Here is a 24,195-nt window from a genome sequence, read left to right as displayed (position 1 = left end):
TTCATATTCATTACCTCATAACAACTTGGTGAGGTAGATATTCTTCCTCCTGTTTAACAGATGAAGCAATCAAGGTTCCAAGAAACGAAGGCATTTGTCCAAGGAAGAGTGGCAGAATCTAACTCATATCCAGGACTTCAGACTTTTAACCTGGGCCCCTTCCAGTTTTCACTCCTGCCCTTTCAGTCTAATGAGGAACCAGCCCTCAAGGAACTTTGGGGTTGAATTAATAACACTTACTATATCAACACACCACTTCAATGCTGCTAGTATTAGAAAACACAATCCTAATATTAAGGTATTTATACTCCAGCAAATTAACTGGAGTTTGGAGAATTACAACATAAAATTTTCAAATCAAGAGTACAGGAAAGGGAGTTTCTGTTCTAGCTCAGTGGTAATGAATCTGACTAGTATCCATGAGGATGCAGGTTTGATCCCTGGCTTTGCTAAGTGGGTTAAGGATCTGGTGTTGCCATGAGCTGTAGTATAGGTAATAGAGATGGCTTGGATCTGGCATTGCTGTGGTTGTGGTGTAGGCTAGCAGCTATAGCTCCAATTTGACCCCTAGCCTGGGAACCTCCTATATGAGGATCTTAAAAACAAAAACAAAAACAAAAAAAAAAACAGCAAAATTTAAATATACAAATGCAGAAAAGGGCTTTAGTTTGTGTGAAAAACTTATGTAGTAACTTGAATGCTGGGACCGAATGTTGTTTCTTGAGTAACAAGGTACTTGTATGTAAGTAATGATGAAATGTTGATTAGAATTGAGAATGACAGTAGCAGGAATAGTCAGTTCAGGCGTTGGGGTTAAGGATTTTCTGCTGTCAACAAGGAAAGCAACATAGGACTGTCCTTCGATTTTGACACTCGACATCTGCTAGGTTTAAAATTCAAAAGTTGAAAAATAAATTGTTTTTCTTGACATCATGTTAATGGCTGGACATACAATTTTTTTTCCTGAATCCGCAGCATGCAGAATTTCCAGAGCCAGGGATCGAAGCTGCACCACAGCAGTGACCCTAGCCACAGAAGTGACAATGTTGGATCCTAAATCCAATGAGCCACCAGAGAATTTCTGTACATACTATTTAATAAGCCAATATTTCTCCATTAAAAAACCTAGGTATATTACCTATTATCTCCCTTAAACATTTTTAAAGCTGTTTTTAAAAAGCCTTTTTAGAGCACTAAATTCTGAATTAGCTATCATACTTCCTCTTCCTATAAAAACAAATCTTTTGAGGTTCATGAAGTACTAATATTAAATTAACGAACAAATATTACATTATGCCATGTTCTAGATTTTGACCATATCTTTTATGCAACTTTACAATTAAATTATTTCATAAAGTACTTTCACATGATCCTTTCACTTAATCTTCACAATACCCTATGAGGTAGGCATTATGTCAGTATTTGACTGACAGAGAAACTGAGACTTAGAGGATAATTCAATAACATCGCAGAGCTAGTAAGAAAAAGGACACAAACCTTGGTTTTCTGATTCCAAATCTAATGTTCTTAAGTTGTCCTCAAACAGCAGACTCTTGCCCATGGAATTCCATGTTTGATATGCCTTAATCACAGAGGTCTACACAGATTTTCTGTAGCAGTAATACTACCTATAAAATGTACTCTATCTATATATATATATTTCAAAAATGTCCACTTTTTAATACAAAGATATTTTTGCTATCATTTACAATGACATTATACATCTTATAAAACATAATCCAATTTCTTGGAATCTTTAATTGCTACAAGGTCCTTTTCTAGGGTCATAATAAATGGTCTAGAATAGAGTATCTTTTAACTACAATTTGTTTTTGTAGTCTTGAAAGTCTAGATTAACTTTCTTCCTCATGTAACATACTTGTCTATAAAAGGGTCATGATTTTTCTCCTTATAAAACTCATATGCTACCCTTTATCCAAAAGTTACCCAAGTAGGCAGGGATTCTATTTCATTTTACAAATACTAGATTTTCTGAATCTCTGTCTTAGACTCATGGGCATTGTGGAGCCAAGAGAATTCCTCCATAGAATGGATTTTTTGTTGAAGATGAACATTTGAAGTCTGAGAGAATTCTTTTTCAGACTCATCGCATTCACAGTTTTTTTCATCTGTATGAGTTTTTTGATGTACACTAAGGTTTTTTCTTTGCCTAAAAACTTTACTACAATCATTACAGCCATATGGTTTCTCCCCTGTGTGTATTCTCTGGTGGCCAACTAAATTCCTCTTAGAAGTAAAAGATTTTCTACACTTTTCACACTCATATGGTTTTTCCCCAGTATGCATTCTTTGATGTACAACAAGATTTTTATTCTGACTGAAGTCTTTTCCACACTCATTACATTTATAAGGTTTCTCTCCAGTATGGATTCTTTGATGTACCATAAGATTTCTACTAGAGGTAAGGACTTTTCTACATATATGACATTCATAGGTCTTTTCCCCACTGTGAATTCTTTGATGTTCAATAAGATTTCTGTTGTAAGTAAAGCCTTTCCCACACTCATTACATGCATAGGGCTTCTCACCAGTGTGGATTCTCTGATGGGCTATAAGGTTTGAGCGGTAACTGAAGACCTTCCCACAGTCATTGCATTTATAAGATTTTTCCCTTGTGTGAATCCTCTGATGTCCAATGAGGCTTTTCTTCAGAATGAAGCATTTGCCACACTCATTACACTCATAGGGTTTCTCACCACTGTGGATTCTCTTATGCTCAATGAGGTTTCTGTTAGAACTGAAAGCCCTTCCACACTCACTGCATTCAAAGGGCTTTTCCCCGGTGTGGATTCTCCGATGTACGAGCAGGCTTGAATTATAACTGAAAGCCTTCCCACAATCCTCACATTTGTAGGCTTTCTCCTGTGTATGGAGTTTCTGATGGACCATGAAACTTTTGCTCATGATGAAAGTTTTTCCACACTCTTGACACTCATAGGGCTTTTCCCCATTGTGAAGTCTTTCATGGTCAATGAGGTTTCTGTTAGAACCAAAGACCTTGCCACAGTCTTTACATTCATAGAGATTCTCTCCAGTGTGGAACCTTTGATGTAAAATGAGGCTCTTTTTCAGAATGAAAACTTTCCCACATTCATTACATTCATAGGGCTTCTCCCCATTATGGAGTCTCTGGTGGTCAAAAAGGTAAGCACTCTGAGTGAAGGCTTTCCCACATTCAGTACATTTATAAGGCTTCTCTCTGCTATGCATCCTCTTATGGTCAATGAGATTTGACTTGGAAGTGAAAATCTTCCCACATTTTTTACAACCAAAGGTCTTCTTTTCTGTGTGAACTCTCTGGTGTAAGAGGAGGCTTTTGCTTCGAATGAAAACTTTCCCACATTCTTTACATTTATATGGGTTCTCTGCACTGTGCAGCCGCTGATGGTCAACAAGGTAAGTGGTCTGGGCAAACGTTTTTCCACATTCGTCACATTTATAGGGTTTTTCCCCAGAGTGGATTCTCTGGTGCAGAATGAGACTCTTCTTCAGGATGAAAGCTTTCTGACACTTGTTACATTTATAAGGTTCTTCACCTTTGTGGAGCCTCTGGTGGTCAATGAGGTATGCATTTTGAGAGAAAACTTTCCCACACTCATTGCATTTATAAGGTCTCTCCCCAGAATGGCGCCTTAGATGTATAATAAGGCCTGAGTGCCTATAGAAGCCCTTTCCACACTCCTTACACTTATAAGGTTTCTCCCCAGTGTGGATTCTCTGATGGTTTAGAAGGTAAGCACTTTGAGAGAAAGCTTTCCCACATTCATTACATTTATAAGGTTTCTCCCCAGAATGGTTCCGTAAATGCATTAGAAGGCTTGAGCGCTGAATAAAGCCTTTTCCACACTCCTTACATTTATGAGGTTTCTCCCCAGTGTGTATTCTCCGATGGTTTATAAGATGGGAGATTTTATTGAAATGTTTACAACATATATCACATTTATAAAACTTCTTTCCTTCAGTACCTATTAAGCTTTCAGAAAGAGCTGAATCTATAGACAAGCTGTCTCCAAATTCCTTCCACTTCTGGCTTCGTTTTTCTGGTGGAGTCCTTTTCTTCCTGTCTCGTTCACACAGGGAAACTTTCTTCAATGTATCTCTTTCCTTTGTTTCATTTCCCCACTGACTTGTCGAAACGTGCCATTCACATTCTTCCCCAAAGTCAAGAACCTGGGGAACACATCCTTGAAGTCTTTTTGATGTTCCTTTCTGAGAATCTGCTCTTTGAGATATGCTTGACTTTGATGTCACTTCCTCATTCTCGGCCATGGTCTCCCATTCTGATAAAAGGAATATAAAACGCAAATGTTGTCATATCCCTGTGTTAGTGAGAACAAGATCTTAAAACTGCTAAAACAAGCTAGAAGGATACCTTTATATTGATACAAAAAAAAAAGCTTTTCATTAATGAAAGTATAAAGCAGAATGCTACACTGACAGAAAGTTGTAAACAAATTAACACAGAATTCATTCCGAGATACTTCTAAGCGCTTTGCCTTCAGGGAGCAGATGGGAAAATATAAAGGATGCTGAAAAAACAAATCCAAGGAAGAACCAAAGAAAGAACATGGGATCTTATGTAGGTATTCCACTTCTGAGGCTCAAGAAGTTGGATGGAACAGAACCATTTGGCTTATAAAGAATTATCTTTTTATTTTCCTCATGCTAGGAAGATGGGAATTAAAAGAAAGAAAATATACCTAAAAACTCTAAACGCAATCTTTAATTCTCAAAGAGTCAAGTGCATAAACACTTTTTAATTACTTTAAAGCAATTAACTACAGAAAGAAGATCCATTGTGGAGTTCCCATCATGGCTCAGTGTTAACAAACCCAACTAGTATCCATGAGGATGCAGGTTCGATTCCAGGCCTCACTCAGTGGGTTAAGGATCAGTGTTGCTGTGAGCTGTGGTATAGGTTGCAGATGTGGCTCAGATCTGGCGTCGCTGTGGCTGTGGTGTAGGATGGCAGCAGCAGCTCTAATTCAACCCCTAGCCTGGGAACTTCCATATGCCACGGGTTTGGCCCTAAAAAGACCAAAAAAAGAAGGAAAAAAAAAAGAAGAAGAAGAAAAAGCAACTTAATGCTTAGAATTCATATACAATTCCCATTACTCCTTTTAAAGTTGAGAAATGGAAATTTTAAAATTAATTTCACAAAAATATCACGTCTGTGTTAGACTCCCTCAATTAGACAGAAAAGAAATACAGAATGAGAAGAAAAAAATTAGAAACATTAGACATTAAAAATCATGAATACATCTATAAAATAATGAGGCTGAACTGGTTAACCTCCTTTCTACTCTAACATAATTTCTATATAATACAATATTTTAAAGTGTTAAACTATACATATTTTAAATGTTTTAGAAACTTATTTTCATCATTCAAATGTGAAGAGAAATTATGAACTAGTTCCCCAAGTTATGTAATAAGTAAAATTATGTAAAGAGTAGTAACATTATATTCTTTTTCTTAAACATTATTTTCTATTCGAGTATAAAAAAACTAATCTTCTACTTAAATATAAAAGACATGGGAAAGGAGTACAACTATTTTATTTCATTATGAACTTCTTTAGGTTCATGAGAGGGTGAGAATGGAAAACTTTGCAATAAATGTTAACTTGAAGGACGTTCTTAGATCAGGCCCTCATTCCTCATCTCAGTTTCCCATCTCACTGGGTTTTGGGCAAAACTGCCAACCACACTACTCTGCTTCACTTGGCAGTAAGGATGGGCATGTGTCCCAGGCCTATCCAGTACTGCTACCCCAGTTTCTTGTCTATAATGATTAGATCAAAATGGTTTCACAATTTTACGATGCTGGTGGAAAGGCAGGTTCTCTTTCTTTAAGGAAACAGAAGTATTTTAAAGACCAGAGTATTACAAATACTTAAACTAAGATGGAATATGGTTAAGAAATGAGTTCCTGCTGTGGTACAGCAGGTTAAAGATCTGGTGTTGTCTCTGTGGTGGTACAGGTTTGATCCCTGGCCTGGTACAGGGGATTAAGGATCCAGCATTGTCCCTGCTGTGGCTCAGGTCACTGCCATGGCATGGGTTTGATCCCTGGCCCAGGAACTTTCACATGCCACAGGTTCAGCCAGAAAGAAAAAAAAAAAAAAAATCAGACTATGTATGGGCCTACTGAGCTTTAAAGGACCTAGCAGAAAAACGTCAGAATGATAGAGGAAGTTGGTCACTTTCTGCAACCTTTGATGAAGCCTGAAAGAAAAAACAGGCTTTCCTACCTCCAATCCTCCACACTTCTCTAGTCCATGTCCACTCCATTGCTAATTATATTTCCAATAAGTATACTTGATCATGCCACTCACCTGTTCAAAACAAACAACCCTTCACTGCCTACAGGATAAAGCACGAATGACCAGAATAACCCAAGAGACAGTGTCACTTTTTGTTAGTACCCTTCATGCCCACAGACTCCAGGCATGGTAAACTATACACAGAAGCCTAAGTATGTCGCATTTTTGCTTGCTTCTCTATCAATGCCCATGCCCGTTTCTCTTCCTGAATTGTCCTTCCTCTGCCTGACTTGCTACATGCCCAAACCTACAAGCTTAAAAACTAAATAAAAAAAGTCAACCCCTCTAGAATTATCACTGATCTTACAGAAATAAAAAGGATTATAAGGGAATACCACGAATGATACTATGTCAATAAACTGAACTTAAGACAGAAACCAAACTCCTAGAAAGACAGAAACTACTAATATTGACTCAATGAGAAATAGAAAATCTAAATAGTTGTATAATAAGAAACTGAATCAGTAACGAAAAAAGTACCCACAAAGAAAAGCCCAAGCCCGGATTGTTTCACTGATGAATTCTACCAAACATTAAAAGAATTAATACCAATTCCTCACAAAGTCTTCCAATAAACAGAAAAGGTGGTAACACTTCCTAACTTGTTCTGAGGCCAGTATTACCTAGATACCCAAATCAGGCAAGGATATCACAAAAAGAGAGAAAACTACAGACAAATATATCTTATGAATACAGACGTAAGAATCCTCAACAAAATATTTGCTAACTAAATCCAACAACACATAAAAAGAATTATATACCATGACCAAGTGGGATTTATCATAGGAATATAAATGCTGGTATGACATCAGATAGTCAATCAATGTAATACACCATATCAATAATATAAAGGACAAAACTCAAATAATCTTCTCAAAAGATGCAGAAAAAAGCATTTTGCAAAATCCAAAACTCCTTCATGATAACAATACTCAACAAAGTATAAATAGAAGGGAACTTTCTCAACCTGATAAAAGATACCCATAAAAATTTTATTTATTTATTTATTTATTTATTTTGCTTTTTAGGGCTGCACGCATGGCATGTGGAGGTTCCCAGGCTAAGGGTCAAATCAGAACTACAGCTGCCAGCCTACACCACAGCTACAGCAACACAGGATCTGAGCCGCATCTGTGGCCTACACTACAGTTCAGGGCAATGCCAGATCCTCAGCCCACAGAGCGAGGATAGGGATCAAACCTGCAACCTCATGGTTCCTAGTTGGGTTCGTTACCACTGAGCCATGAAGGGGACTCTGCTACAAAAAATTTAAAGTTAATATCATACATAATGATGAATCTGGGCTGCAGCTGCAACCTATGCCACCATGGCAATGGTGGATCCCTTAACCCACTGCACAGGGCTGGGGATCAAATCCACGCCTTCATAGCAACCTGAACCACCACTGATTACTCCAAAGCCTTAACTCACTGAGCCACCAGGGAATTCTGGTACTTAATATTTCTTGAATAATTTCCTTCAAATTCTACTCCAATCTCTTAAACAAACATATACAAGTCTTTCACATATTGAAGAAGTATGTACAAGCTATCTGGGAGTCTGCTTTTCTACCAGCTTATCAATGCTCAGAAATCAAGTGTCACAGTCTACCTCCACATCAACTGTCATATTTGGTAGTGTCACAGACTACCCCCAGATCAACACACCATAGTTTGCATACTACTTTGTCTTTAGGAATTTAGTTGTACCCAACTTTTAAGCATTATAAATACTTTGCTGGGACTATCTTAAGACATATTACTTGTTTTCTCTCTTTCTGGGCCATATTCTTAAGGTATTCCTCTCAAATCAGAATTACTAGGTCAAAGGAGACAAACACTTTAGTATCTACTTGCCCAAGGTCTCAACAACATTGCAGTTAGAACATATCTTACTTATTAAAGTTGATTCAAATTTCTCTTTCCTCAAAGAGCTAGAATAAATAATGAATTTCATTTTCTTCTTATTTTTTAAGTTTAACTCTAGACCCATCTGAAATTTATTTTGGCTTACAGCATGAGGTATGGATCCATGGTGAGTGTTTTTCATAAAATTAATCAATTAACCCATAAAGCATGTTTTAAAATTCTTAAAAAAAAATAAAAGGATTACTGAGTAAACAGTATTAGAATTAATGAAAGCTACTTGGGTTAAAAAATAAGTAAATAGGGAGTTCCCATTGTGGCTCAGTGGATTTCGAACCTAACTAGTATCCATGAGGATGCGGGTTCAATCCCTGGGCTTGCTCAGTGGGTTAAGGATCTGACATTGCCGTGAGCTGTGGTATAGGTTGCAGACTTGGCCTGGATCCCGTGTTGCTGTGGCTGTGACATAAGCCAGAGGCTGCAGCTCCAATTCGAACCCTAGCCTGGGAACTTCCAAATGCTGCAGGTGAGGCCCTAAAAAAAAAATCAAGTAAATAAACAAACTGGATTCCTATGTCATTCTGCATATCAAGATAAATTTTAGATGGATTAAAGCTTAAACATAAAAATGAAACAATAAAAGTGTCTGAAGAAAATACAAGAGTGATTAAAAAAATAATTTTATGCAGAAGGAGACCACAAAGGAAAATACTGCTTTTTGACCACATAAAAGATTTTCTAAGGCTTAAAAAAAAAAATTCATAAATAACACTGAAAAGCCAGACCTCCCGTTGTGGTACAGAGGAAAAGAATCTGACTAGGAATCATGAGGTTGCGGGTTTGATCCCTGGCCTTGCTCAGTGGGTTAAGGATCCAGTGTTGCCGTGCGCTGTGGTATAGGTTGCAGACATGGCTTGGATCCAGCGTTGCTATGGCTGTGGTGTAGGCTGGTGGCTACAGCTCCGATTAGACCTCTAGCCTGGGAACCTCCATATGCCGGCAGGTGCAGCCCTAAAAAAGACAAAAAACAAAAAAACAAAAAACATAAATAACACTCAAAAGGCAAACAAATAGGAAAATGTACATTTGACAAGGATTAGCAGTTCTAACAAAAAAATGTAATAAAGATATGAATAAGAGTAAAATGACCAATAAATATGTGAAAAGATTTGAACCACACTAACAAAGAAATGAAAGAAAAATAAACAAAAGATAGTATTCTTCATCTAGCTAGCAGAGATTTAAAACACTGACCAAATCCTAAATACATATAGGGGAATTGGGTCTTCTTGTAAGTATAAACTGGAACATCACTGATAGAAAGCAGTTTGGTAACATGTATCAAAATATAAAATCCACAAAACCTTTGACACACCACACTACAGCTGGGATACTAAAAGACATACTCTCGTAAGTGTAAAAAATACACAGTAGAAAATACTACAATTAAAAAAAAATTTACTAAGGTTGCTGGGTATGAAATAAACACACAAAAATTCTTATTTTCATATATGCAAACAATTAGAAAACCTCAGAAATGAATCCTATGCCAAAGATCAATGTAGGAGTTCCCCTTGTGGCGCAGTGGTTAACGAATCCGACTAGGAACCATGAGGTTGCAGGTTCGATCCTTGGCCTTGCTCAGTGGGTTAAGGATCTGGCGTTGCTGCGAACTGTGGTATAGGTCGCAGACGCGGCTCAGATCCCAAGTTGCTGTGGCTCTGGCGTAGGCCAGCGGCTACAGCTCCGAATAGATCCCTAGCCTGGCAACCTCCATATGCCGCATGGGTGTGGCTCTAGAAAAGGAAAAAAAAAAAAGAAAAAGAAAAAAAGAATCAGTGTAACCAAAAATGTGCAAGATCTACTTGAATGTAATTTTAACCCAGGCCTGAAACAGACAAACGCATTATGAACAAATGGAATGACATATGGTATTCTTGAGTGGAAATTCAGTATCATAAAGCTGTCACTGTAAAGCATGATACTGAGACAATGAAATACAATGCAGTCATTTAAACTAATACTATAAATCTGTATTTCAGCCCAAATTAGATAGTCCATTAGCTAATGCCTCAGTTTTCAATGTCTATTTCTCCAAACTCCTACTTTTCTCTTTAGAGTCCGGCACAAAGCTATCCCCTTCATGGGCCTTTCCTAAACCCCCAAGAATGGTACTGGTTGCTTTGTCCTCTCCATTTCCATTGCAAGAGGCTTATGACACTTTAATACCAATTATTTTACTCTGCCTTGTTTATTCTTTCTATGTTCATCTCCAAAATCATGCTACTTAAGGGCAGAATCACATCATTTCCATAGTTGCCATTATATGGTAGGTTTTTAATGTTTGTTGGAAACATAAATGGCTAATAGTTTTTTTTTGTTTTTTTTTTTTAAACTTTTTTCCTCTTTTTTGGCTTCCCTGAGGCATATGGAATTCCCGGGCCAGGGATCAGATCTGAGTCACAACTGCAAACTACACTGCACTGGTGGCAACATTGGATCCTTTAATTCACTGTGCTGGCTAGGGATTGAACCTATATTCTGCACTGCAGAGATGCTACCAATCCCATTGTGTTACAGCTGGAACTCTTAACATTATTTTTTTTTAAAAAATACTCTTTCCTAAGAGTATTCCCATTGTGGCTTGAGGGTTAAGAACCCACTGTAGTGGGTTATGGATCTAGTGTTGCCACAAGCTGTGGCATAGGCTGAAGACTTGGCTTGCATCTGGTGTTGCTGTGGTTGTGGCATAGGCCTGCAGCTGCAGCTTGGATTCAACCCCTAGCCCAGGAACTTCCATATGCCACAGGTGTGGCTATAAAAAGAAAAAAAAACCTGTTATTACTAATAAAAGAATATCACTTGAGAATAGATATTATAACTTAAAAAATTATATTAGCAGCAAGTTAAAAGAAAGGGATTCCTCAATATCAATGAAGGTGGAGTCAAAGGAACATTCTTATGTACGGTTGGTAAGAGCACAAAGGACTGAGATCATTATGGAAAGCAATTTGGCAGAATGAAGCAAGAGCCTTGAAACAATTCTCTTTGGCCTAGCAATTCTACTTCTAAAAATAATGAAAAATTAAAAAAAAAAAAACCTTAGGCACAGAGGTAGATGATTATGAAGGCAATTATTTAAAATTAAAAAAGTGGCTAACTGGAGATCCTGTTGTGGCGCAATGGAAACAATCCAACTAGTATCCATGAGGATGTGGGTCTGATCCCTGGCCTTGCACAGTGGGTTAAGGATCTGGCAATGCCGAGAGCGGTGGTGTAGGTCATAGATGCAGCTCAGATTTGGTGTTGCTGTAGCTCTGATTTGACCCCTAGCCTGGGAACCTCCATATGCTGCAGGTGTGGCCCTAAAAAAAAAGAAAAAAAGAAAAAAAGAAAAGGCCAACTAAATTATGAGCCAATACAGAAATTATTTTCAAATAATCTGTAATAATAGGTGAGGTGAATGCAAAGAAAGCAAGCTATAGGAGTTCCCCTGTGGTGCAGCAAGTTAAGGATCCAGCATTGTCACTGCAGCAGCTTGGGTCACTGCTAGCACAGGTTCAATCGCTGGCCCAGGAACATACTGTGGGCATGGCCAAAAACAAACAAACAAAAAAACCTCCAAGATATAAAGCTGAATATACACACAATTTAAAACAATGTAGAAAAACCCAAAAAACAAAAACCCTCAAACATATAGAAAAAGCCAGAAAGGTAATATATTGAAATGTGGACAGTAGTTGCTTACAAACAGTGGGCTTTAAAAAGTTTCTTCTCTCCTAATATTCTGTGGTTTCCAAAATAATACTACTTTCATAATCAGAAAACAAAAGCTGATGAAAGAAAGATAAGAATTATGGGAAGAGAAAGTCCTTACCTAAGGAAGTCACAGTTCCATAATTCTCCAACATCACATCCCAGTACAAGGCCCGCTGAATTGGGCCCAGACATGCCCATTCCTCTGAAGTGAAGCATACTGATACCTCCTCAAACATCACCAGTTCCTGAAATAACAAGTATGTGTGAGATTATCATTGCCCAGGAGCTCCCCTACTGAAAGGTCCCTTTCACTTCTGTGAGGCCATGAGGTGGGCAAGGGATATCAGGGAGACATAAGGAGAGCCCACATGAAGTCTACCTTCCAATAGAATGGATCTTGATTTAGAGACAGGAACTGCCTGGATACCCAAGCACAAGGATGAGAAAGGGTATACTTCAGCCACAGTTAGGTAGTGCAGTTAGGGCCTTAAGAAGAAAAGAGGATGCAAACCTTACCTGGGGCTGGGCTGTCAGGAGCATGAGAGCCATTAATTGATTTCTTGGGTTCTCTTCCTGGGAAAGGGCAGAAGCTTCAGGGGCAGGAGAATCTGAAGGAGAAAAGCTGCATATGAGATCACTGTTGTTCCTGCCTATGACTTCAAGTCTAATATCTTTATCTTCTATAAACAAGGAATTAAAAAAGACTCAGGGAGTTCCCGTCATGGCTCAGTGGGTTACAGTGTCCATGAGGGTGTGGGTTCGATCCCTCGCCTCACTTAGTGGGTTAAGAATCTCGTGTTGCCACAGCTGTGGTGTAGGTTGCAATGAGACTCAGATGCAGTGTTGCGGTGTAGGCTGGTAGCCGTAGCTCTGATATGACTCCTGGCCCAGGATCTTCCATATGCTGCAGGTGTGGCCATAAAAAAAGAATGGATAAAGGGTCAGGAGGACCCAGGAAAGGATAAGAAGGAGAACAAGAAAAAGTTTGGCATCATAAGAGATTCATACGGAGAGGAAACAACTATCTGGGAGCAGAGGGATGAACCACAGTAAGAATCTGAACAAAGTCCAAAGCCAGAGCCACTGAGTAAGTACCATGTTGAGGATCCTGGAGCAAGTTGAACACCACTGGGTCAGTAAGAGGATTTGAGTGAATTTCAGCTGATATGTGGCTGCCTGTGGCTGCAGGAGGAAGGGCTATTCCTGGAGGGCTCATGCCCTCCTGGAGAGTGTCCGGATTCTGGACAAGGACTGGAACCTAGGAACAAGCAAAAAAAAAATAAGCTGGCACTCCTTGTTCCTCCAGAAAATGGACTCACCTAACCACCATGGACCTCTTTCTGCTCGTAATCTAATAATGTAAGGTGAGCGTGACCCCCTCAAGTATGGAGCATCCAAAGAGCAGTAAACCTTTGCCTTGAGAACAATGGAGCTGCTCTCTAGCTCCACTCATGGTGCTGGTGAGCTCTCCTAGAGGAGACGGAACAGAACAGTGGAAACAGCAGCCAGACCTGGGTGTGGGTTAAGGAGGGAATGAGAAGCAACAAGCAATTAAGAGCATTGGGTTTTAGCTTCAGACCTGATTTTAGATTAAACCCAGGTTCAATACACTCTTCTACTTATTCACCTATTTACTTATCCCTTCCTGCTCCAAGAGAAGGAACACTAGAGTAGAAGTCTAGACATTTGGCAACACAGTGAACCTATTCCAGCCCCCATTTTCTTATCTCTCTAATGAGAAACATGGATTAGTAATTAGTACCAAAATACATAACTCCTAAATTCTTCATTTTTATGATTAAAGCAAATGAGCCCATCCTTGGTGCCACTCCCAAGTTTTTAAGTTCTATTTCAGACTTCTTATATAGAAATATTTCTATACATTTAGAATGGACAAACGATAAGGTCCTACTGTATAGCACAGGGAATTATATCCAATCTTCTGGAATAGACCATGATGGAAAAGACTAATAAAAAAAAGAATGGGAGTCCCAACTGTGGTGCAACAGGATCAGTGGAGTCTCCATAGTGCCAGGATGCAGGCTCAACCCCCGACCTGGCAAAGTGGGTTAAAGATCCAGTGTTGCCTCAGCTGTAGCATAGCTTGCAACTCTGGGTCAGATCTGATCCCTAACTGGGAACTCTACAGGCCTCAGGGTGGCCAAAAAAAAAAAAGATATATATGTATGACTGAGTCATTCTGCTGTACAGCAGAAACTGGCACAACATCAACATCACTACAAATCAACTATACCTCAATAAGAAAATAAAGAAATGCTTCTAGTGGGCTCTAGACTGACAGAAAGAGATCTGACACACACTAGAAACTATATTAAGATCCCAATTTAGGAGTTCCCGTCCTGGCTAAGTGGTTAGTGAATCTGACTAGGAACCATGAGGGGAACCATGAGGTTGCGGGTTCAATCCCTGGCCTCGCTCAGTGGGTTAAGGATCTGGCGTTGCTGTGAGCTGTGGTATAGGTCACAGACTCTTGGCTTGGATCCACATTGCTGTGGCTGTGGTGTAGGCCAGCAGCTACAGCTCCAATTGGACCCCTAGTCTGGGAACCTCCATATGCCGTGGGAGCAGCCCAACAAATGGCAAAAAAGACAAAAAAAAAAAAAATCCCAATAACCAAGGATATAAAATTTTATCAGAGGCAAATATCTCAAACCATAAGGTACACACGGTAAGGGCTTGCCAGATCTAGGAAGCTTCATTCTTGCTCTCCCACTGCCTTTTATACCCCAAGCTTAAAATATCACTCCATACAGATGTATACATACAATACATAAGCTTCTGTTTAGAGGCACACTTACAAACATTATGTTCTTCAGGTTCTTAAACCAAACTAAGCATTAGCAAGCATTATCCAGGGAGATAAAGCACAGTGAATGCCTTTTTGTTGATTGCGAATTGGTCCAAAGACCCCCAAAAGAAATCCATTTCTCTGCGAAGATATGCTATGGTCTGAACAGGTCATGAATCTGCTTCAAGGAGCATCAGGGTTGTTAATGTGTTATTAACTGTTCATGAAAAATCAAAGTATCATCTTCTAGCCTAGCCTGCCCTGCCTCAATTCTCTCCTTCTGTCTACTCCAAACTCTTTCCCCTTCCCCTTTCTCACTTTTAGTCCTGGTCCCTCGAGGTCTTTCTGCAGCTCCTCTACCAGGGCGACGGCCTCCTCACCACTTCCAGGGCGATGGATCTGCACCCAGGTCCTTATCTCTCCAGGCAGGATGCTCAGGAACTGCTCCAGCACCAGCAACTCCAGGATCTGAGCCTTGGTGCGTGCTTCTGGCCTCAGCCACCGGCGACAGAGCTCCCGGAGCCGGCTCAGAGCCTCCTGGGGTCCAGATGTCTCGTGGTAACGCAACTGTCTAAAATGCAGGTGGGAGGTCTCCCAAACAGAGGAGCTGCTCCCTTGGAAGCTGGTTCCCCATTTCCAGATATCGTCCTTCCCTTTAACAAGGCCCTCTTGTCTCAGAGCATTGTGGGCCCAATTTTCTCTTGTCATTGTTGTCATTTAAGAAAAGATCCTCTCCAAGGCCCCTCAATCCTTGCTTGACTTCTTCCTTAGAGCTTGGAGAACATCGTCTACAAGACCTCAAGAAATCATTGTTAAAGTTTACCCAGAGAAACAACCACATTTTCCAGACCCCAGTTAGCTCCCAGGAATGAAGAACATCTCCCTGAATACAAAGTATAGGCTCTGGACAGTGCCTCTGACAGAAGCCCCTCCCCAAAGCTGTAGAGATACTGACACTTCTGCTACCCAGACCACTGCTGATATCAAAGACATGAAATTCCTTTGGTCTTTATTTCACAGCTTCTGCTCCACCTAATTACAATAAATCCTTTCTTTCCAGTCTAACAATGGGCACCCTAACTACTCCTGTGTGACCTTGAACAAGTTACCTCACTTTTAAGTCTCAGTTTCTTAACCTGTAAAATAGAGGTAACAATTCCTATCTCAAAGGCTTAACGTAAGAATCTGATGTGAAGTACATTTCAAGTTTTTGAACAGTGCCTGGTACATGGACTCAAACAGTAATCGGCATCTTTCTGTAATGAGCATTCTTTCCTATGCTCTGTAGAGCCAATAAGTAATCATATATTAATTCTAATACACATGAGATAAATTTCAGCTACTTCTCAATTGACAAAGGCTGAAAAAGTTCTGTGTAATTTTACTGTACAAACTTTTTTTTTTCTCCTTTTTCAGCCACCCCTGTGGCATATGATCCAAATGGCACCTCCACAAAAACAAGCCAGATCATTATCCCACTGTGTCACATAAATGCAGGTGGGAGGTCTCCCCAACAGAGAAAATACAGGAGAGAAAAACATACTTTTTATGCACTCCCATACATACTTTACATTACCTGAAAATTGTTCACTCTGCTAATCAGAATTTTTGGATAAATTTGAGTAAGCTTTCATTATATAGAATATAGGCTTCTGCTCTCTAGAATTTTTTTTTTTTTTTTTAAGGGTCGCACTCATGGCATAGGGAGGTTTCTAGTCTAGGGGTCAAATTGGAGCTGTAGCCTCCAGCCTACACCACAGCCACGTGGGATCCGAGTTGTGTCTGCGACCTCCACCACAGCTCACGGCAATGCCGGATCCTTAACCCATTGAGCAAGGCCAGGGATCAAACCTACGTCCTCATAGATCCAAGTCAGATTCATTTCCACTGAGCCACGACAGGAACTCCCAGAAATCTTTTGTTTTTAAGAAATAACATTTTTCTCATTATAAAACAAAAAATCTATAAAACCAGAAAATGCAAAACCAGAGAATAATCATTGCTATTGTTCTGGACTATTTCCTACAGTTCTTTCTCTATGTACCAATTTGGATCACAAGATTGAATCCAGCTGTAGTGCACTGGAATTTGCTTTTCACATACATTATGTTGTGAACATAATATCTAATATTCTCCATCATTGTTTTTAAGACTATATGAAATTCTTCATACTTAAGTAGTCCTGTTGTTAGACATTTAGGTTATTTACAATTTTCTCTTATTAAATTACACTGCATTAATTATCCTTGCTAATTAATTTTTGGTTACATCTCTGCTCATTTCTTCAGGAAAAATCCCCAGAAAAGAAATTGTTGAGGAGTTCTCATTGTGGCTCAGTGAAAACGAACCCAACTAGGATCCAAGAGGTTGCGGGTTCAATCCCTGGCCTTGCTCAGTGTGTAAGGATCCGGTGTTGCCATGAGCTGTGGTGTAGGTTGCAGACGCGACTCGGATCTGGCATTGCTGTGGCTGTGGTATAGACCGGCAGCTGCAGCTCCCATTCAGCCCTTAGCCTGGGAACTTACCTATGCTGTGAGAGTGGCCCTAAAGAAAGCACACACACACACACACAAAATTGTTGGGCCAAAAGGTATAAATAGTTTAAACTTTTAAGGCTATAACAGTTACATCACTATCAGTGACATATGAGAATGTCTCATTAACTTTACTTAATACATGGACCTTAAAGGTTACAATGGAGAGAAGCAGAAACAAAAAGATAATTTCAATATAATATGTAAGTACAATTAAGAGGAGGATATGCCAGCACAGTAAGAATTCACGAGCCTAATTTTGGGTTGGGCTTTAAAGAAAAAATAAAAAGATCACTGGAGTATTAGGAAGAAAGAAACTGTAATTTCAGAAGCAAGGGAGTGTCAACACATATGGCTCTGTTAGAAATGTGTTTTGCAAATCAGAGAAAGGAAGTAAGCTTTAAAGTAAGGTCGTGGAAGTAGAGTGAAGAGGTAAAGAGAGGCAAATTCTAAAGTCTATTGAGAGGCAGAACAAGAAGATGACCATGTACTATAAGTAATAAGCAACAGTAAAGAGGTTTTACTTTACATTTTCCCTCATTGTTTTTTAACATAGGTAATACATTCACTTGGTTCAAAATTTAAAATTATAAAATGCATACTGTGTAAAGTCTTCCACTCCCCCATTAGTTTCTTATCTAACTATTTATGTACTCCCCCATTATTTGCAGGAGAGACGTCCCAAAACCACCAGTGGATGCCTGAAAACCAAAGATGGTACTGAATCCTATATATACTATGTTTTTTCCTATACACATACACACATACCTACACTAAAGTTTAACTTATAAATTAGACACAGTAAGAGAATACTGGAATAGCCAGCACCACTACTCTAGCACTTTGGGACCACTATTAAGTAAAACAAGGGTTACATGAACACAAACACTTTAATACCATGATAGTTGATCTGATAACTTAGATGGTTACTAAGTGAGTAACAGACAGGTAGCATAAACAGCATGGATATGCTAGAAAGAGAAGATTTATACCCCAGGCAGGACAGAGTGGGATGGTGCAAGGTTTTATCATGTTACTCAAAACAGTGAGGGACTTAAAATGGTTTATTTCTGGAGTTTTCCACTTATTTCCAACTGCAGCTGAACACAGGAAAATGAAACCAAGGATAAGAGGGATGATTGTACTGCTATCCCCTGCTTTCCGATAGTTCAATTTATGTTACTTCACTTTTATGCAAGACCGATACCTTAGCACCTGTTTTCACTAGCCAAAAGAAATTCAAAGAAGATATTGCTTTTACACAAAAAGTTGAAAAGTTAAAAAAGTGTTCATTTGTTTTGCAGGGAGCTGTTATAGAGGCAGTGTATACCTCAAGTAGTGAGACTGACCCCACTAAGCTCCTTCCCTGGGAACTATGCTCAGCAACAAGCCACCATAGTTTTAAACTATGTCTATGAGCATTGTGCTTTATTTAGCTTTACTTTGTGCATCTGTCAGCAACACTTGCCCTAAGATAACTGTTTTTTTGCTTTATGCCATTTCAGTTTATGAAAGGTTTCGTAAGAACAACCTACTTTCAGGAGTTCCCGTCGTGGTGCAGTGGTTAATACCTCCGACTAGGAACCATGAGGTTTCAGGTTCGATCCATGGCCTTGCTCAGTGGGTTAAGGATCCGGCGTTGCCATGAGCTGTGGTGTAGGTCGAAGACGAGACTCAGATCTCGCATTGCTATGGCTCTGGTGTAGGCCGGTGGCTACAGCTCCGATCAGACCCCTAGCCTGGGAACCTCCATATGCCGTGGGAGCGGCCCTAGAAAAGGCAAAAAGACAAAAACAAACAAACAAAAAAACCCCTACTTTCAGATATTGGTGTAAATCTGCAGTCTAAATAAATAATTAAGTAGCAATAGGGATAGAACAATTGAGAAAAACTGAACAAAAGAGTAGCAAATCATTGGAACAGAATAGAGAGCCCAGAAATAGACCCACATGTATATAGTCAATTGATCTTTGATAGAGAGTCAAAGCAATACAAAGGGGCAAAGATAGTCTTTTTGGCAAATGGTGCTAGTACAACTGGACAACAAGTGCAAAAAATGAATCTAGACAGACTTTACACTTTCCAAAGAAATTAACTCAAAATGGATCACAGACTGGAGTTCCCACTATGGCACAATGGAATTGATGGTATCTCTGCAGTGCAAGGACAAAGGTTTGATCCCAGGACCTGGCACAGTAGGTTAAAAGCTCTGGCACTGACACAGCTGTGGCACAGTTGCAACCTACACGACAGCTGTGGCTTGGATCTGATCCTTGGCCCAGGAACTCCATACAGTCAAAAAAGAAAAAAAGAAAAAAGAAAAAAAAAAGAAAAAAGGATCACAGACCTAAATGTAAAATGCAAAACTATAACCTCCCCGAGAAGATAACCTAGGAGAAAATCTGGATGACCATGGATACGGTGACAGTTTTTTTTTTTTAATTTTATTATTTTTTTTGGGGGGGGGGGTCTCAGTCGTGGCATGTGGAAGTTCCCAAGCCAGGGATGAAACCCATGCCACAGCAGTGACCCAAGCCAATGCAGTAACACTACCAAATCCCCAACCCACTGTGACACAAAAGAACTCCAGTGGTAGCTTTTTAGATACACAAAAAAGGCATGAAAATGAAAGAAACAATTAATAAGCTGGACATCATTAAAATTAAAGGCAATGTCAAGAATGAGAAGACAAGTCAGAAACTAAGAGAAAATATCTACAAAAGACATATATCTGATAAAGGATTATTATCCTTTGTATATTCTATACAAAGAACTCTTAAAACTCAACAATAAGAAAATATACAACTTGGAGTTCCTACTGTGGTACAAGGGGATCAGCGGCATCTTGGGAGCACTGGGACTCGGATTCGATTCCCGGCCCTACACAGTGAGTTAAGGATCCAGTGTTGCCACAGCTGCAGCTGAGGTCAAGACTGCAGCTTGGATCTGATCCCTTACCAGGGAACTCCATATGCCGCGCAGAGTGGGAAAAAAAGAAAATTTGATTAAAATATAGTCCAAACACCTAAATAGACACCTTATCAAAGAAGCTATATCCAAATATCTGCGTGAAAATGTCATCAGGAAAACCATTAAACATTCTATTATGCGTAAGATACTATGACAAGATACCATTACACAACTATTAGAATGCCCAAAATCTAGAACACTGGCAACACCAAATGCTGGTGAGGATGTGGAGCAACAGGAACTTTCATTCACTGCTGGTGGGAATGCAAAATGGTACAGCCACTATGGAAGACAGTTTGGCAGTATCTTACAAAACTAAATATAATCTTACCATAAATTCTACCAATCATGTTCCCTGGTATTCACTCAAAGGAGGTAAGGACATATGTCCATATGAAAATCTGCATACAGATGTTTACAGCAGCTTTATTCATAATTGCCAACCCCCAGAAGCAACCAAGATGTCCTTCAATAGGTGAATGGATAAACTGGTACATCCAGACAATGGAATCATATTCACTGGCAAAAAGAAACAAGCTATTATGCCATGAAAACATATGAAAGAAATTTAAATGTGTATTACTAAGTGAAAGAAGCTAATCTGAAAATCCAATATACTGTACAATTCCAACAATATGGCACTGTGGAAAAGAAAAAACTATGGAGACAGTAAAACAATCAGTGGTTGCTAGGGGTTGGAGAAGTGAGGTATGAACAGACAGAGAGGATGAAAAAACTGGATTTTCTGAAACTATGCTGTATAGTAAAATGGTGGGTACATTATACATATCATCATATATATCTGCCCAAATCCATAGAAAATACAAACACAGAGAGTGAACTCTTATGCAACCTATGGACTTTGGGTGATTATAACATATCCAGACAGGTTCACCAGCTGCAACAAATGTACCATTCTTGATGGTGGATGCTGACAGTGGAGGAGGCCATGCAAGAGTGGGGGCAAGGTGTACATGGGAAATCTCTGTGTTTTCTGCTCAATTTTCCCATGAACCTAAAACTGCTCTGAAAAATAAAGTCTTAGAGTTCCCACCATGGTGCAGTAGAAACGAATCTGACTAGGAACCATGAGGTTGTGGGTTTGATCCCTGGCCTCACTCGGCGGGTTAAGGATCTGGCATAGCCAAGAGCTGTGGTGTAGGTCGTAGATGTGGCTGGAATCCTGCGTTGCTGTGGCTGTGGCACAGGCCAGCAGCTACAACTCTGACTTGACCCCTAGCCTGGGAACCTCCACATGCCTCCGGTGTGGCCCTAAAAAAGCAAATAATAAATAAATAATGAAGTCTTAAAAAAACGAAAAAAATAAAGTCTATAAGTAAATTAATAAAACCTGGGAAAGGAGTTCCCTTCATGGCTCAGTGGTTAATGAACCCGACTAGCATCCATGAGGACGTGGGTTCAATCCCTGGCCTTGCTCAGTGGATTAAGGATCCAGTGTTGTTGTGAGCTGTGGTGTAGGTTGCAGACGCGGCTTGGATCCCACATTGCTGTGGCTGTGGTGTAGGCTGGAGGCTACAGCTCAGATTTGACCCCTAGCCTGGGAACCTCCATGTGCCGTGGGTGCGGACCTGAAAAGACAAAAGACAAAAAATAAAATAAAATAAAATAAAACCTGGGGGAAAAAAGATTTCTAAATAATTTTCTACTGTAAATTATAAGAATTCTATTAACTGTTAATTTGCAGATAGATACAAATAACAAATCCTTAAACATATATTTTGTTTGCTTCTCACAAAAAGTTTGTGAGCTTCAAGTTAAAAAGAACAAAAGAAACCTCAGAGGAGCTAAGTGATTCACTGATGGCCACTCAACTAGTTTGGCTGTGGGAGCATATTCTGAACGTCAGTGATTCTAATCCCCAAAGTCTAAAATAACTGCATTTAAGAAAAGACTAGGGAGTTCCCACTGTGCTCAGTAGAAATCAACACAACTAGTATCCTTGAGGATGTGGGTTCAATTCCTGGCCTCACTCAGTGAGTTAAGGATCCAGTGTTGTTGTGAGCTGTGGTGTAGGTCACAGACACAGCTCAGATCCCATGTGGCTGTGACTGTGGCATAGGCCTGAAGCTGCAGCTCAAATTCGACCTGGGAACTTTCATATCCTGCAGGTGAGGCCCTAAAAAGCAAAACACACACACACACACACGAATATGAATGAGTGGGTCACTCTGCTGTACAGCAGAAACTCGCACAACGTTGTAAATCAACTATACTTTAATTTGAAAAAAGACTTCTGTGCCATTTGCTGCAACATAGACGGACCTAGAAATTATCATACTAATTTCAAGTCTTACTAAGTAAGACACAGAAAGACAAATATGTGAGATCACTAATATGTGAGATCTAATTTTAAAAAGGATACAAAAGAACTTACAAAACAGAAACAGACTAAAAGATTTAGAAAGCAAACTAATGGCTACCAAAGGGGAAACATGGTGAAAAGGGATAAATTAGGAGGTTGGGACTAATATATACAAACTACTATATGTAAGACAGGTAAGTACCTATATGTAAGTACTACTGTATGTAAGATAGGATCTACTCTATAGTTCAGGGAAATCTACTCAATATTCGGTAATAACTGATAGGGAGAAGAATCTGAAAATGAATATATATCTATGTATTTGCATAACTGATTCACTTTACTGTACACCTGAAACACAAAAGTGTAAGTCAACTACACTCCAATAAAAATTTTAAAATAAAAAAAAAAAACTTTAAAAAGACTTCTGAAAGCCAAACAACTATTCTAAAGCAATGGTTCCCAAACAACAGTTCATGATAAAGCTTTAATCTAACAAGATGTAAAAGCAACAAAATAACAACAACAAATCCGTACATAGTCACTGACAGGTTGGCAACAACCTGTTTTGCAAACGACGCCATTTACTCGTTTATGGTCTTAGTGTTTAGTGTGGAAATATATTCTCTGAAGCAATGGTGGTATGGGAGGTCTCAGTTTGCTTATTAAATACCATATTACAAAATTTAAAGATGGGAGTCTGCCAATTCCTTAAGAAAAACGAAAACAAAAGTCCCCATAAGCCTGGGAGCCCCTGCTCCTCGTATATCTCAACTGTCAGCCTCAGAAAAGACTGAGAAACCGCAGAAAGGCCTAAGCTGGGGAACCTGGCTACTGAGGGCGCTGTTCTCAAAGGGACTGTACATTCTACTGATTCGAGGACCGGTCCCCAGACACAAACACAGACTCGGGGGCGCTGTCTTCAATACCTTCCCCAAGCCGCAGTCAAGGCATCCACCTCAACACCGAGCTGAGAAAGGAAGGAGCTTGGGGTCTGGGCCGGGGAGGGGCCGGCGAGGGGTGCGCTGCCCTGGAGAGCTCAAGCCGCACCACGGGCCGCCCTACGCGCTGCCATCCCGACCCGAGCCCACCTCGCTCACCGGGGCTCCCGCGGCGGCTCCGGCCTTGGGGACCGCCGCCTCGGCGACGGGACGCAGGGAGATGACACCAGAACTGGACGCGACGAGGGCCGAAGCCCAAAATAATGGCTGACCCCCGAGTACCTACACTTCCGGTCGCTCACGCCCCTACTCCCTGTCCCGGCTCTCTAGGAAGCCACATCTCTATGGTTCCTAGCTTTGCCCTTTGAAGGTAAGGAAGGGCGGGGCTCCTAGGCTCTTGAGAAGCTGTAGTCCAAAGAGTGTAGAGGTCAATCACAGGGTCCAGGTCAGCCAGAGGCTTGTTGCCTCCTGAAGGACTTGGAGCTTTCTGTTTCACTTTGCATTTAAACTGACATTGGTAGGGAGTAATTCCTCATGTCTTCATGGGTCGCTTTTCCAATCTATTCTTGAACCTAGGGCAGTTCTCATATTAAGTAATAATATGGTTTATACATGACTCCCTTGGGAATTTGCTTACTGTTGTGTATC

At 39.9% G+C, this 24,195-nt stretch overlaps 1 protein-coding gene across 5 annotated transcripts; it reads right to left on the bottom strand.

Moving 5' to 3' along the window:
• Positions 1-623: 623 nt before the first annotated feature.
• ZNF197 (zinc finger protein 197) lies at positions 624-23,854 on the bottom strand. Of its 5 annotated transcripts, none has more exons than XM_047771565.1 (6): positions 23,707-23,854; positions 15,098-15,567; positions 13,066-13,228; positions 12,487-12,578; positions 12,089-12,215; positions 624-4,301 (listed from the first exon to the last, which is right to left on the bottom strand). In XM_047771565.1, exons 2-6 carry the CDS (start codon positions 15,494-15,496, stop codon positions 1,984-1,986), a joined length of 3,099 nt encoding a protein of 1,032 aa, XP_047627521.1. In that variant the 5' UTR covers positions 15,497-15,567; positions 23,707-23,854; the 3' UTR covers positions 624-1,983. The 5 variants fall into 5 exon arrangements, with proteins under 5 accessions (XP_047627521.1, XP_047627539.1, XP_047627545.1 ...); XM_047771583.1 differs by having other exon boundaries at positions 15,098-15,576; positions 23,698-23,846; XM_047771589.1 differs by having other exon boundaries at positions 23,698-23,846.
• Positions 23,855-24,195: the final 341 nt, after the last annotated feature.

Source organism: Phacochoerus africanus, chromosome 1 (assembly GCF_016906955.1).
Source record: "Phacochoerus africanus isolate WHEZ1 chromosome 1, ROS_Pafr_v1, whole genome shotgun sequence".
NCBI classification, from domain to species: domain Eukaryota; kingdom Metazoa; phylum Chordata; class Mammalia; order Artiodactyla; family Suidae; genus Phacochoerus; species Phacochoerus africanus.
This window is presented reverse-complemented; position numbering and strand designations above follow the sequence as displayed.

Bases quoted from the DNA above. Each gene is read 5' to 3' on its own strand.
- ZNF197 (XM_047771565.1), bottom strand. From the start codon at position 15,496: ATGACAACAATGACAAGAGAAAATTGGGCCCACAATGCTCTGAGACAA. The intron at 12,579-13,065 runs GTACTTACTCAG...TTTCTCCTTCAG, and splicing joins GCTCCAGGATCCTCAACATG to ATTCTCCTGCCCCTGAAGCT. The intron at 4,302-12,088 runs GTAAGGACTTTC...TCCTTTTATCAG, and splicing joins TGGAACTGTGACTTCCTTAG to AATGGGAGACCATGGCCGAG.